This window comes from Sorex araneus, chromosome 8 (genome assembly GCF_027595985.1).
Source record: "Sorex araneus isolate mSorAra2 chromosome 8, mSorAra2.pri, whole genome shotgun sequence".
NCBI classification, from domain to species: Eukaryota; Metazoa; Chordata; class Mammalia; order Eulipotyphla; family Soricidae; genus Sorex; species Sorex araneus.
Genome location: NC_073309.1, coordinates 39408736 through 39424275, shown reverse-complemented (window position 1 = coordinate 39424275; position 15540 = coordinate 39408736). Strand labels below are relative to the sequence as shown.

General features: G+C 43.0%; 1 protein-coding gene across 6 annotated transcripts in view; it reads right to left on the bottom strand.

Moving 5' to 3' along the window:
• Positions 1-15540, bottom strand: part of GARRE1 (granule associated Rac and RHOG effector 1) — a 71122-nt gene that overhangs the window by 28294 nt on the left and 27288 nt on the right. For all 6 annotated transcript variants that reach the window (XM_055145235.1, XM_055145234.1, XM_055145236.1 and 3 more), the window contains 4 exons: positions 5284-5493; positions 3089-3229; positions 2781-2876; positions 2506-2667 (listed from right to left, as the gene is read on the bottom strand). In XM_055145235.1, coding sequence (XP_055001210.1) covers positions 2506-2667; positions 2781-2876; positions 3089-3229; positions 5284-5493 — 609 coding nt within the window. The remainder of the gene's footprint in view (positions 1-2505; positions 2668-2780; positions 2877-3088; positions 3230-5283; positions 5494-15540) is intronic.

Below are 15540 nucleotides of genomic sequence, written 5' to 3'. Positions count from 1 at the left end.
CCCAGCAGCCAAAACCTCCAGAACCCAACCACAGCCATGCTCAAGGCCACTCTCCATACGCTCGGATGAGCCTCACTCATGAAGGAATTGGCAGAGGAACTCAGGTATACAGAACCCGTGGCTGAGATCTCCAAGCTTGCTCAGATTGGGACTGGGCCTCCTCCACCCAGCAACCCAGTTTTCCAGTAGCTTGGTAGTCATACCCACAAACTACCCCTGGGCACCATGTAATCTCATCAATGGCCAAAATCCAGAGACTACAAAACAAAGTTCCCAGAAGAGAGCGATGCAGAATCTCACATGGCAGAGCCTGGCAAGCTACCCGTGGCGTATTCTATATGCCAAAATCAGTAACAATAATGGGCCCCATTCCCCTGACCCTGGATGTGACAGGGACAAGGGAGATGTTACTGGCGCCTGCTTGAGCAAATTGATGAGCTCAAGCGATGATGTCAGTGATACAGTGATACTAGTACAAAATATTAGCATTGCTTAGCAATCTATTTACGTGAATTGTCTGGATATTTTGAAATTCTGAATTCCTCTAAGTAAGGAAATAAAACCATCTGGTAAAAACAAATACTGAGGGGGCTGGAGCGATAGCACAGCAGGTAGGGTGTTTGCCTTGCACATGGCGAACCTGGGTTCGATTCCCAGCATCCCATATAGTCCCCTGAGCACTGCCAGGAGTAATTCCTGAGTGCAGAGCCAGGAGTAAACCCTGTGCATCGCCGGGTGTGACCCAAAAAGCAAAAAAACAAAAAACAAATACTGATCAAAACCTCAATTTTGGGTGGGATGTGATTCAATGATAGAAATGAGCATTTTGGGGGCTAGAGCAGCAGTACTGTGAGTAGCGCATCTGACTTGCATGCGGCCAATGCAAGTTCTGAGCATCGCTGGGTGTGACCCAAACGATCCCCGTACCCTCTCCCCGAAAAATAAAAAAGAGCATATTCATGTATGAGGTTTTGAGTTTGATGTCCTACACAGAAAAATACCCCCAAAATCTTTAACTGTATTTTGGAAGGCCAAATTAGCCAGGCATTTGAGTCTTGAAATCAACTGCATTAGTTCAAATCACAGCTCTATTACTTTCCAGCTGTAAGACCCTGAGTCTTGGTTTCCCTATGTGTCACAAACAGAGAAAGGTAGTAATGCTCACTGTGTGGATTAAGTGAGAAAATACATATGAAGCACTTGACACAATGCCTGGCAAAGATTTTTTTTTTTTTTTTGCTTTTTGGGTCACACCTGGCAATGCACAGGGGTCATTCCTGGCTCATGTACTCAGGAATTACCCCTGGTGGTGCTCAGGGGACCCTATGGGATGCTGGGATTCGAACCTGGGTTGGCCGCGTGCAAGGCAAACGCCCTATCCGCTGTGCTATCACTCCAGCCCCTCAAAGATTATTATTAAATCAAGATTTCTCTTCCTTTTTTTTTTTTTTGTTACCCTGCCACTTGGAATAGCATGCTTGATTTAGCACTTAAATCATAAGAAGATCATTGGATATAATTTAAAACATTCATATTTTAAATATTAAGTTATAATATTTATGATTTATAATTTATCTAGAATATTAGTTGGTTCACATAAAGTCAGGCCACACCAAATGATGCTCAAGAATTATTCCTGGTGGGGCTGGAGCGATAGCACAGCGGATAGGGCATTTGCCTTGCACGCGGCCGACACAGGTTTGATCCCAGCATCCCATATGGTCCCCTGAGCACCGCTAAGAGTAATTCCTGAGTGCAGAGCCAGGAGTAACCCCTAAGCATTGCCGGGTGTGACCCCAAAAGCAAAAAAAATAAAAAAATAAAAAATTACTCCTGGCCTGATCTGTACTCAGGAATTAGTACTGGCAGTGCTTGGGGAAGAACCATATGGAATGTCGGGGATCGAACCCAAGTTGGCTGCATGCAAAGCAAATGTCCTACCCGCTGCACAATCTCTCTGGACTCCCAAGATTCTCTTCTGATTCAATTCACAAAATTCCATTCAGACATTATAATATTGTAAGTTTTACCTTAATGGCCATAGATGCGGTTTGAGTGGAAGAAAATAAGCTTTGCATGTGTAAGGTCCCTGGCACTGCAGAGCTGCCTCCCACCCCCACCTCTTGAATATTATTGGTAGTAGCCTTGAGTTCTGAAGCACTGCAAGGAGTGCCCCTCCAAAAAAAGAGCTTTATGTTAAACATTTGAATAAAGTGATGAAAAGACACAAATTTGACAAATGTCTCAATAAAACATCAGCATAACCTACTTTTATATACTAGTTCACAAGAAGGCTAATGTCTCGTGCCTTGACTTCGGTGCAGTTTTTTAATCTATATCACGAAGCAGAGAAATCTATTTTCTTCCCTCCCCACCATTTCCCCGCATGCAGCCAAGGTTCAGAGAGGGAAGATCTGACTCAGCGAGGCAACTATACTATACTGTACTCTCACACGCTGAACCACATCCATGGCCTTGTTTTCAAGTTCAAACCCAGGACACTACCGTTTTAAGTTTCAGATTGTCTGCGGCCGACTCATTGAAGGAGACCCCTTTGAGGAAGTGCGGTCCTATCTGCACAGGGACGGTGGGGAGCTCGCACTGCATGGGCTGCGGTGGGGTCTGCCTCCGCCCTGTCTGCTGGGCCTCAGCCTCGCTGCAACAGCCCTGGAAAAGATTAGGATGGAGGAAAGAGGCACCTGTGAGGACACTAGTTCACCTAATAAGAAAACACTTGCTATATCGCAGCTTCCTAGAACTTTCCAGAAAGGAAACCATACCTGCAAACTGGCTTCAATCGCCTTTGGGTTCAGGTGGAAGCCAGCTTTCATTGCGTATTCACAGTGACCCAAGCTTTCCAGAGCTATTTTATATGCCTGGAAAAAAACAGTTGCTTTAAAAAGAATCAAATTATACAGTGGATTATAACATGACACTTCAATGAAAATAGAAATTTAACATTCCTGGTTATTAAAATCATTCAGGCCAGTTACTATTTAATTATGTTTCCCAACTGGTTCAACATCACAGCTTTAACTCCCTCCATTCTATCCCTCAGATGTCAGTGTCCAAATTCTGAAAGCCTTACCTGCAAAGCACTGTCAATTTTGATGTTTAGCTCTTTCAGCTGGTGCTCAGGAATTGCTGCACTTTGAGAACAGAAGAGCTGCTGGACTTCAATTCCTGCCAGTCGGCCATCACAGCCTTTGTCTCTTAGTCTAGAGGTCGCCTATAGTATAAACAGTGATGAGCAGGTAAATAAGAGTGCTCAGTACTATTAAAGTGGGAAAAATAAAAACAAGATTCCACCGAAGTAGCAATATAAATTGAACATTTTGGGTTGTCTGTATTATGAAGTGAGCTGCCAAGAATTTTAAAAGCCAAAATCAAGCATCTTACAGAAAAAGTAAAGCTAAAATAAAGTATTACCTTAGTTTAAAACCCTGGGAAAAGACTTGCTTAACTGTAACTTATATACAAGTACCTATGTGAGTAAACTAGAAACCAGTGACATATAACACACACAGATATGTGCGTAATATTTGAATATATAATTTGGTTTTACATTTTATTGTTTTTTGTGCCACACCTGGTGGTGCTCAAAGCTTATTCCTCTGAAAGCTCTGCACTCAGAAATTCCTCTTGACGGTGCTTGGGAGCCCATATCTGGTGCCAAGGATAGAACCTGGGTCAGCCACGTGCAAGGCAACATTCTACCTGCCATACTATTGATCCAACCCTAAATGATGGCAATGATAATGGCCATGGAAACCAAAGGACAGATCTGGGACAACACTTTGAAGATGAGACCTCTGTTGTTTTTTTTTTTTTTTTTTGGCTTTCTGGGTCACACATAGCGATGTTCAGGGGTTACTCCTGGCTCTGCACTCAGGAATCACTCCTGGCAGTACTTGGGGAACCATATGAGATGCCGGGGATCAAACCCGGGTCGGCTGCATGCAGGGCAAACACCCTACCCGCCGTACTATCGCTCCAGCCCCCACTGCTGGTCTGTTTTATAAACTGGATGCAGACATGACACAAAGGCTGGAAGCAGTCTTAGGCTTTCTGCATGAGTGACCCAGTAGGGGACAGCACTTCTGGATAGTACGAAGAACGTTTGGAGAACAGATCTATGGGGAAAAGCGAAGCTGAACCACTTGGAAACGTAAGTGAAGGAAGGAGTGGCTAACAGTGCTGGGGGCCCACAGGAGAAATAGACTGGTCACAGACATTTGTGGCCCCTTTTAAACTGGCAATTTGGTTTTTTTTTTTTTTTTTAAGCCCACAGACTAGAGTTGAGTCCTCAGAAATTTGCTCCTAAGTTATGTTGAAAGAAGCTAGTGGAGATGGAGAGGAGGACTCAAGGCGAGAGGGTCGCTCAGGAAAGCCTGGTTCTTGGATGTGGAGTATTTCTGGGGCTTATTTTGCCTGAAGCGGCTAAATGGAGTCAAAGGGTTCACTGGAACTAGTGACATGGAAAGTACGTGACTTTGACAAGAGAAGGCATGCTCTTGTTCTGTGTAGGAGTAGAAAGTATATTTCAGAAGCTGAATGATGCCATTATACAATGATTCATACTGTGTAAAACAATCTCATTATTTATGGATAACATGCACAAGGAGGAAAAACAAAAAATGTGAAAGTGCACAGAAGCTACACACTCCAAACTTGAAAAATAGTTCTCTCTAGAGAGGAAGGAGAATGAGTAAGTGGAGAGGAACAAGCAGAATCAACAACAGTATTTTCCTATTAATATAAAGTATGAAGAAAATGTGGCAAAAAAGTTAAGATTCATTTGACAGATAAGTCATGTGTGACATTTTCTATAACTTGACATGTTGCTCACTGCTTCCTCTTTCTAGCTTTGCTGCTCTGCTCCCAGCAGGAGGAAGCGCCCTTCCTCTGGGCTCCCACACACCTTTGTTTTCAATGTTAAGGAGTTACTCCTGGCTCTACACCCCTAGCAGTGCTTGGAGAATCAGGCGGGGATCGAACCTGGGTCGGCCGCATGCAAGGCAAATGCCCTACCTGTTTGACGATCTCTCCAGCCCATCCCACACGTCTTTATTACAATCCTTTAACCCTGCTTTTATGAGCCATTCCTCTCCCCCAGACTGTGAGTTTAGGCTGTCACCCTGGAGGCCTGACACATGCCTGGTCCAAAGGCCTCAAAACTCACATTTCTAAACAAATGGTTCCTTTGAAATACAACAGTCAAAGCCCCCCGCCCCCAGCGTCTCCTATTTGAACCCAGGGTGATCATTCTGAAGCCAACGTTACCTCAGCAGCACCCCGCCATGATCGCACAGCTTCCTCCAGTTCAGGGGTGTGGCCCGTGCCAGATAAGCCGCCGCCATTGCCACTGTTCTTTTTCTCTGGCACAACAACTTCAGCAAAGCAAGAGTGAGCCACTGGCTGGACTTTCTGTAATGCTTGGGTCAGAAACTGAAAATGGACTTGCACCACCGTCAAGAAACATCGCCCCAATACCTGTGAAAACAAGACACAGTGATTTTTTAAGTTGTGGGTTGCTACTGCATTTGTGCAATAACATTTCAACTATAAATCTGAGTAGAAAGTAAAATTAATTAGAAATCTGAAATCATAAAAAAGATCAATGCCACCATGCTTTAGAAGAACCTTTGTCCTTATGTTTGGATCTGGGTGTCTAATGTCAGGATATCAAGGCATCTCAACAAACATTCAAATGGGTCTTCAGATGTCTCACCAAACCTCCCTGACTCCATTCTTCCCTCCCTGCATCTGAACTCTGGCTCACACCACCCTGCTTGCCTTTGAGTTCCTGTCAAACCAAAGCAACCCACAATTCCAATTATGTCTAATGCAATATTCAGAAGGCAGAGTAAAAGTCATGTGATTAAGAATATGAAAGGAGGTCATAAGAAGACATTCCTTTGGAAATGGCTAGAGGTTATTATTACTAATTGTATATGTGGTTTAGGGCTAAAACCCAGGACATCACATATTCAAGGAAGCATGATCTACCATGGAGACACACCCCTGGTGCCAGAAACAGGTTATTTTGGTAACAGCGTGGATAACATAGTTATTAACATTACCAGACTTATGAAACAAAGTTGATAGACCAGTCTTATAGGAATTAACACAACATACTGGAGCCATTATTTCTGTCACTACAGAAGAAACTTGCTCAACTGACACAGTAATTGGTTAGTTGATGGAATAGCCCATATTAAAGTAGGAAATTCACATTTAAGACTATACTATATACTTTACTGTGCTAATATATAGTATTAATAATAATTATACCTATATATACAAAAGTGTTATCTACAATAATCATTTAAGATGCATTTACCTGGCAACCTCTCATACTGGCTCAAGCTGTTCTCTGTCAACGTTGCTCCCTGTTTGATTTCTTGTGTTAACCACAGACGTATTCTGATTTCCTACATTTCCCCCCCTTCAGACAGAGCAAGAGGGTTGGGCTAGACTTATATTTCATTCACGCAGGAAATAAGCACCTCCCCCCCATGCCCCAGCCAACACAGGGTCCACCAAACACCAACTGCCAGGAACAACTTGAGGCTCAACTCTCCAGTCCCCTAAAAAAGAGCAAGAACTAGACACTTGGAAAACAATTTGAACTCAGACTGTCTAGATTACTGGCCTTTTCTCCTATGGTTTTATAGTTTTTCTGACACATAAAAATATTTTTTGGGGACTGGAGTGATAGTATAGTATAGCGGGTAAGGTGTTTGTCTTGCATATGGCTGACCCGGGTTTGATCCCCAGCATCCCATATGGTCCCCCAAGCACTGCCAGGACTAATTCCTGAGTGTAGAGCCAGATATAACCTCTGAGATCACCTGGTATTACCCAAAAATCCAAATATATATTGACAGCAAATTTCATTACATTTCAATTTTTTTGTTTCATGGGAGGCAGTGCACATTCGGATAGGTCACCATGGCTTACTTCTCTTAAATCACTTTATTTATTGAGTTTGTTATTCAACTTGTAGGAGCTGGAGCAGGTCAGAATGAAACTAAGCCTCAGACTTCTCACTTCCCAGCACACATTTATTTCATGTGCTGTCCCTTCCCCAGTCCATGGCTCAGAGCTCTGCTTCCTAGAGGCAGGCAAGTTCCCAGAAGGAACACTTACTCCTCTGAATTGTTTCCCTGTGGAATTCACCAGGACCAAATAAAATCCAAAAAAAAAAAAAAATTACACAAATCTTTAACCAAAGTATTCTCCTTCCGTAGTGAAGGATCAGAATTACAGACTGAACCTCCTAGGGTTCTACTCACAGCCCCCCTCAAAGCTCCTACCCACCAATGACTTGTTCCAGAGGGGTACAGAGGAATAAGCAGGGAGTAAACCTAGGCAAAGAATATGCATAGAACGGAGAGCATTATTTACTATTGTACACTGTAAGGTGCTTCATCTGTGCAGAAGACTCCACGGAGGTTAATGTCACTTCATGCTAAAGGCAACATGCTATAGCACCAGCCCCATTTTACAGACAAGACCAAAGAAAGTCATAAAACTTTGTCTGGGGCAGAGTGATAGTAGAGAGGTTAAGATGCTTGCCTTACCTGAGGCTGGACACTGTCTGGTGACCAGCACCACATGATCCTCCAGCATGCTGGGAATCACCTCCAACACAGAGCTGGGAGTTGCTCCAAGGATATGGGGGTTGTGGCTCAGCCTCCCTTTCCTCCAAATGAAAATGTCATTGAGGCTAGTTTCAACAGCCTGTATTAGTAAATCTTTACCTACACCAAGCACTTAACACATAGTGTTTCTGGAATGAAATAAATTGTTTTATTTGCATCTCTGTGTGTCCGTGTGTGCACGCACATATGCACATACATATGGGGTGGGCTTCTCCTGGCACTGCTTAGGGAACCATGTAGTGCTGGGGATGGAACCCAGTGCTCCCACGTGCAAAGAACTCTAGCCCCTTAAGCCATCTCTCTGGCCCCCAATTCATTCACTGTTGCAGAGAACACTAAGGCTGAAGGGGGAAAAGTGTACGCCAATCTCAAGCAGGTAAATTAGTGGTACCACAGAGGCCTGAGAGCAGGTCAGTTGGACTCCAAAAGCTGTGTCCCTATCCACCAGGTTGCTTTGTCTCCCTGTGACGAGATCCAGGAGGCAGTAACAGCAGCAGGTGGAGTAGATACTAACAAGAGAAGAGGCACCTCTGCAGGAATCCTGATGTTGTTTGCCTGGGTGGGAATGTCTTCTCTATCTTCATTAAGAGAGAGAAAGGGACAAGAGGAGCAAGGAGGGCAACCAGTGGCACTGAGGCAACCTTCAGCGCACAAAGCAGCCACTAAAACCAGCTGGAAACAGCAGAATTTGAGAGCAGTGTTAAAAAGGGAAAAGGCAAATGGGGCTTGAGTAAAAAAGAGCAGTTTTTTCTGCCTCTTGAGGAATTCCAATCCCCAAAACATCTGTTTAGTTCTTCAACACATCAGATCTCATTTAAGAATTAAGAAAGCAATCTGACCTAATCTTACCCTTGGCAGTTGCATTTAAAAAAAAAAAAATTTCCATTCACCTCAGTGCATCCAAAAGCTATAGCATTTCAGTCAGCAAGAGTCCATCAAAATTTTGCATTAAGAGAAAATTGGGGGGTATGGGAGGAAGAGCGATAGTACTGTGTAGGGTGTCTGCCTTGCATGCAGTCGACCTGTGTTTGATTCCAGCATTCCATATAGTCCCCCAAGCACTCATGAGTGCAGAGCCAAGAACAACCCGAGCACCACTGGGTGTGGCCAAAACACCCCCCAAAACAAAGCAAAACAAAAAACAAAAAAATTTTCTTTTTTAAAGGAGAAAACTTTTGAAGTGACTTAAAGGTCCTATTGCTGAATACGGACAATCATTAACTCTGCAGGATTCATTTGGTTCTGATTTCAAATGTCCAGAGAGAATTCTGGATTTATATATATATGTATATAAATATATACTTTTTATTCTGGACCCCTCGATGGTAGAAACAATATTTTCCTAACCCCAGAATACGTATCATATCTGCAGCTAAGAGGGATGACTTCATGGATATAATCAGAATACCTTTCCATTTTGATGACTTTTTGCTTGTTTTCTGGACCACACTAGCAGTGCTCAGGCTTACTCCTGGCTCTCTGTTCAGGGGTCATTTCTGGCAAAGCTGACCGTATGCAATGGGGGGATAGAACTCAAACTGGCTGCATGCAAGATAAGTGCCCCTATCCACTGTATTATCTCTCCAGTCCATTTTGGGGACCACACCCAGTGATGCTTATGGATTATTCCTAGCTCTGCACTCAGGAATTACTCCTAGCAGTGCTTAGGGGACCATATGGGATGCTGGGGATTGAACCAAAGATGGCTGCTGCAAGGCACATGCCCTAACCACTGTACTATCACTCTGATTCAGCCCCTTTTTTTGATGACTTTTACATTTTATTAATTTTAAAATTACTATACTTTGAATTTCAAAAGGCATCATTTCTACACAAAATTTGATGGTCAACTCCGCTCTACTTACTTACAGTATTTCAGAACTTGGTTTTAATTCTTCCTCTTTTAAGTCCAGGGTCTTAGTTCTCAACCTCTGCCTATGTGGGAATTCTGGAGTGTCCAAGTCCAAACCCTGTCCCACCAAACCTTGTGATTTTTTTTTTTTTTTTGCTTTTTGGGTCACACCCAGCGATGCTCAGGGGTTACTCCTGGCTTTGCACTCAAGAATTACTCCTGGCAGTGCTTGGGGGACCATATGGGATGCCGGGGATCGAACCCAGGTCGGCCGTGTGCAAGGCAAACGCCCTACCCGCTGTGCTATCGCTCTGGCTCCACCTTGTGATTTTTGACTTCAATCAATAGATTCAATGTCTTACTAAGTCACTTTCTCTTCAGTCTCCCTACATTTCATCTTTCTCTGTCTCTGCAAGGAACAAAAGGCATAGACACTTAATGGCCAACATTTCCAGGGTTTCTAGCACTGAATGAAATCAAGTAGATCTAGACTGACTGTTTTTATAAAACATTCCAAAGCCATTACATCATTTCTTTTCAACCCTTACTTATACCTTAAAATTACATTGGGCTCAACTTGCTCTTTTGTTCTTATGATAATTCCAGAGTCATTACATAATGACCTAACCAAAAGACCAGAATTTGATACAAAGACCTGAATGTCTCCAGGGGAACAGAGAATGTAATAGACCATGCCTGGATTGTGGGAAGTGCTTCATGGATATTGGATTACAGTATAAAAAAGTTAAAAAATAAAAAGGCACCCTGAAAAGAACATGCATACTCTAACCTGAAGAATGACTGCAGTGAATGTTTAAACACTTTAAAAATAAAACCAACAAGGGGCCAGAGTGATAGTACAGCAGTAAGATGCTTGCCTTGCATGAGGCTGATAAGGGCTCAATCTCTGGCACTGCATCTAAGCACAAGCCACTAGGAGTGATCTCTGAATTCCCAAACTAAACAACAACAAAGTAAAACCAACAAAGATTTTTTTTAGCCCATATTAACCTGGAGAGCCCAGAGAAGCTGTCACACTATATGTGACAAAAAGAACTAGGGTGGGAAAGCAAACTAATACACATGGTCAAGAGAGGGCTAAGTCAACTCCAAATGCTAGTAATTCAGACAAGATTACATTCCACTCTTAGATCTGCTGCTTTACAGCTAGTAAAATATCTACAAAGACCTTTCAAACTCTTACACTGTAGGTCAAACTCTGTGGTATACAAAATCTTTTACGTAATATATATGCATATAAATAAATTAGGTGGAAGATGAGCCAAATTAAATATAGCACATATTACCAGGTAGATAATAATCACCAGATGCATATTTCCCATATGCTATGTACCTGTAGAAGATTTTTGTAAAAACTGAATCATACTCCTTTACAAAATGGAACAAACAAACAGAAAGTTTTATTCCCGTGATACTGGGGTCCTGGACACATCCATATCCAAAGAATCTTTCGATTCATAAGTTCAAATATATGGCAATGTTTTTAAGAAGTTGTGGTAGGTGCATTCTCCACCTTGCAGAGAAGCCTGTATCTTGTTATTTTCTTGGTTTGGGGGCACTGCTCAGGGCAGGTTCTGTATTATCACTCTGCTACACTCCCCTTCCCCCTATCTCATTCTGTATCAAATGTTTTATCAGAACTTGCAGGGTTCTCTGCCCTCCCCTAACCTCTCCCAGGGTTAAGCAGAGGTTCTAGAATGGGAGCTGGGTGCTGTCACAGCTGAGTGGGGAAAGAACAAACCAATCATCAGTTAAGGAGTAGGACTGTTCTGGCATCACAGTCCTCATCAAACTTAGTGTCAAGTTTATAATTTTTTTGGTGAAGTAAGTTTTTATTGAATGAAGTTTATTTATAAAGATGGGAAGGAAGAAGATGAGAGTAAGTACGCATTGAAGAGAACACAAGCATTTCCAGATTGGAAAAGGCAAGCAAAGAGACAGACAGATAAGCAAGCAAATAAGTGCTGCTTATGCTTTTTTGTCATGACAACAGGACTGGACTATGTTAGACTGTTCTTATCTTTTCTTTGCCAGTTCATTTTTATTTTATCCAGGAGCTAGTGGCATTCTAGAGCAAGCATGGACTCAAAGGTGTTTCACATCAGGCTAGTTCCATTTTTGGGGGCTCCAGGGTCAAAAAGCAGCCTCAGGAGAGGTTGACACTGCAAACAAGCCCCTATGCATGAAGACTGCGCTGGTCTGACTCAGTGGAGAGGGTCAGGACACAAGCCTGGTGTAGACAAGTCCCAGAACAGACTCTTACCCAGTCCTGTGAAATTTTACAAGCTGACCAGCCTCTTTATGGATTCAGAAAATAATTCAGGAAAGTTAATTTTATGTAAGACTACATTTCTAGGGATATTTTTGGGAGGAGGGGGATGACACTGGCAATGCTCAGGTGTTACTTATTCATGGCTCTGCACTCAGGTCCCACTCCTGGTAGGCTCAGACCATATAGGATGCCAGGGATTGAATCAGGCTCAGCTGTGCACAAAGCACGTGCCCTACCCACTTGGACTATATCGCTCCAGGCCCCTGTAAAATCACATTTTATGGGCTCTTCTATTTTTCCCTCCAGGCTTAAATTTTCCCTCCTATTCATTCCTTTATAGCAAATGATATTCTAAATTAGATTCTCCTATCAGAAGCAACATTGCTGTTTAACCACTAGTCACCAAAATTAGGAATACAAGAACGTTTCTTTTTTTCTTTTTTGCTTTTAGGGTCACACATGGCAATGCACAGGGGTTACTCCTGGCGGCGCTCAAGGAACCATAAGGGATGCTGGGAATCAAACCCGGGTCGGCCACTTGCAAGACAAACGTCCTACCTGCCGTTCTATCGCTCCAGCCCCAGGAATACAAGAATGTTTCTTTGACCTGCTACTGTAGTCCTGCCCTCACAGGCGTCTTTTCTGTCTTTTATTTTCTTCAATTATCTGAAGAGCACTTGCTTCTTATTCATCTCTGTTTCTGATTCAATAGTACTCCCCATGGTACTGTAATTTAAAGTAAGAAACATCTACTTTGGTCTTCTTCCAAGGTTTCCTGGCAGACAGCTCCTAAAATCCTTGGAATTTCCTAAGTGATAAAAGTGTCTTTTCATTATTCATAATGAGTCCTTTCCAAACATACTAAGCTTACATTACTGAGGAGTTTACTTTTGGAAAACCCTTAAGGATAGGGACCAGCCATCAGGACAACACAGTCCTAGAGGTGGAACCAATTACTGATGACCAATGATCTAATCAATTAAGCCTACATAATGCAGCCTCCGTAAGTCAAAGGGAAGGGCTGGGGAGATAGTTTAAAGGACATGCCCGGGTGCACATGCAATGCACACACAAGGCCCAGTTTGAACCCTAGTACCACATAGCCCCCACTTCCAACCCAGCACTGTAGGGTGCAGCCCTGCGGGCTCCCAGCCTCACTAGGACCTAACTGCACTGCATTCATGGGCTCTAGTACCATCAGGCCCACAGAGTTCCATCAAGTATTACCAGAAGTGGCCCCTCCCAACACCCATTTTTCTTTTTAACACAAAAAGCAAAAAGGAGGGGGCTTCACAAGCTTCCACGCTGGTACCTACAGGGAGGGTGGAACACCAGGAGAGTACACAGTAGCACCCATGCCCCTTCCCACACACTCTGTCCTACCCGTTCTCTACCACCTGGATTACTTCTTTCCACAATCAGTCAACTAATTTCTTTCCATGATTCTTTCCAAAGTTTCTTCTTTTACTTAGTAAACTGTCAGCCACAGTTCTCTGAGCAGCTCATATACATTATTAACCTAGCAAATTAATCCAGGAGTCACAGGACCCTGTAATTTATAGCCAGTTAGGAGAAGCTGGACTTACATCAGTGTGTGGGACCTGATGGTAACTCCAGGTGGAGAGTGACAGAATTACTTGTGGTGAGGGGAAAAGAAAACACCTCCTAGGAGGTAAGATAGTGCTAGAAGTGAAGAGTATTCTATGAGTCGGCAGAAAATAGTTTTCCTAAATATTTCCCCTTTGTGCTAGGTAGCTGCTTTGCAAGCACAAATCTCTCCATTAATTGGAGTCCCTTATAAGGTGTTCTGTTATGTTACTATTATTATGCAGTCATAAGCTTATCCTTTTTAATTTAACAATTTTACTTATTTTTTAGGATTATGAATGAGGCAATTTACTAACCTGGCATCATTTATTCTAAGGCTTCCTGTTGGCAGCTGCCATCTGTCTGGCAGTTTTCAGTCTAGATCTCTCTGTCCCTGAAATGTCAGTCTGAGTCCCCAATCTCAGTCCTTTCCCACCATTTTTCACCCCTCTAGGAACTGGAGAACTGGGTAAGTCACATTGTGAGAGCCTCTACTACGGCCCTACTAAGTGTCTGAAGTCTGAAGTGTGACACTGTACTTTACTGAAACCCAAAAGCTGTCCAAACATAGAGGCAGTTTATGTGCCCTACAAGAAATTTTAATACCGATCAGTGTCTTATCAGATTACCTCCTCCTCCTCCATCTTTTTGGGCTGAAATATTTTTTTTTATTTTTTATTTTTTTGCTTTTTGGGTCACACCTGGCGATGCACAGGGGTTACTCCTGGCTCTGCACTCAGGAATTACCCCTGGCCATGCTCAGGGGACCATATGGGATGCTGGGATTTGAACCCGGGTCGGCCGCGTGCAAGGCAAACGCCCTACCCGCTGTGCTATCTCTCCAGCCCCTGGGTTGAAATATTTTGAAGTAAATCCCAGTCAACCAAGATCCAGTACATGTTAAAATGCCCCCAAAATATCTTGTGTCTTAAAAGTTCATCTTACTTGTTTGGTTGTTATCTTTTGTTTGTGAGTCATATCCAACTGTGCTCAGGGCTTACTCTGTGCTCAGGGACCACTCCTGGCAGTACTCAGGGACCAAATGGGGTGCTGGTGATCGAATCCAGGTCAGTTGTGTGCACTGAATGTACCATATCACTGTACTAACTGTCTGGCCCCTAGCTATTATATCTTTTAAGATATACGTTCTAGTTTTATGCTTTCTTCTCAGGCTACTTAACTTGCTGAACAAGTCAGGCCAACTACCAGTATAACACATTCTGGAATTCTCAATGCTTTATTGGGGTGTTGTAAACTTTTGTTCTATACCCGTATTTCCTGACTGGGACTCTGGTCTAGAGGTTTTATTACATTACTTCAGATTTGTGTGTATATGTGTGTATGTGTGTGTGTGTGTGTTGGGAGAAGGTGTAAGAATGGCTGCTGTACAGTCCTCATCAGGAGACATGATCATCTCCCTCATAATCAATGACAGTTACACTGACCAATGGACATTGGGATGAAAGGCTTGGTTCCTTCCTTATAAAGTTCCCCCAAACGGTTTTATCCTCTATTGTTGACAACTACTTGAGTTACTTAATTTCTTATGGTATACAAAATGGTGGGTTTCCTAATTATATCATTTCCTACTTCATAGAACACCAACATTTTTCTAAACAGAAAAACCTCTCATCCATTAGGTCACCCTGAAATACTACATGTGTACTGGAGAAGCTGGAAACTAAATTTCTTTTCTTTTCTTTTTTTTTGCTTTTTGGGTCACACCTGGCAATGCACAGGGCTTACTCCTGGCTCTGCACTCAGGAATTACCCCTGGCGGTGCTCAGGGGACCATATGGGATGCTGGTATTCGAACCTGGGTTGGCCTCGTGCAACGCAAACGCCCTACCTGCTGTGCTATCGCTCCAGCCCAGGAAACTAAATTTCTTGTATTTATCTTTTTAGTTAGCAATTTTCAGAATAATGAATTGATTGCAGTATGTCTTGACCAGCTAAAGTCAAAGGGCCCAGTGCTTCCAGAGCAGCAGATGCCGTGGGCTCCAGTGGTCTCCACCCAAGAATGGTCTGGGTAGACAAGCAAATCCTACTGGCTGTTCACAATAAAATTTCCAGAATCATTCAAATGCCAACAGCTTAATTAATTAGTTTATTCAAAAGGCTAAAATCTGAACACAATTTAA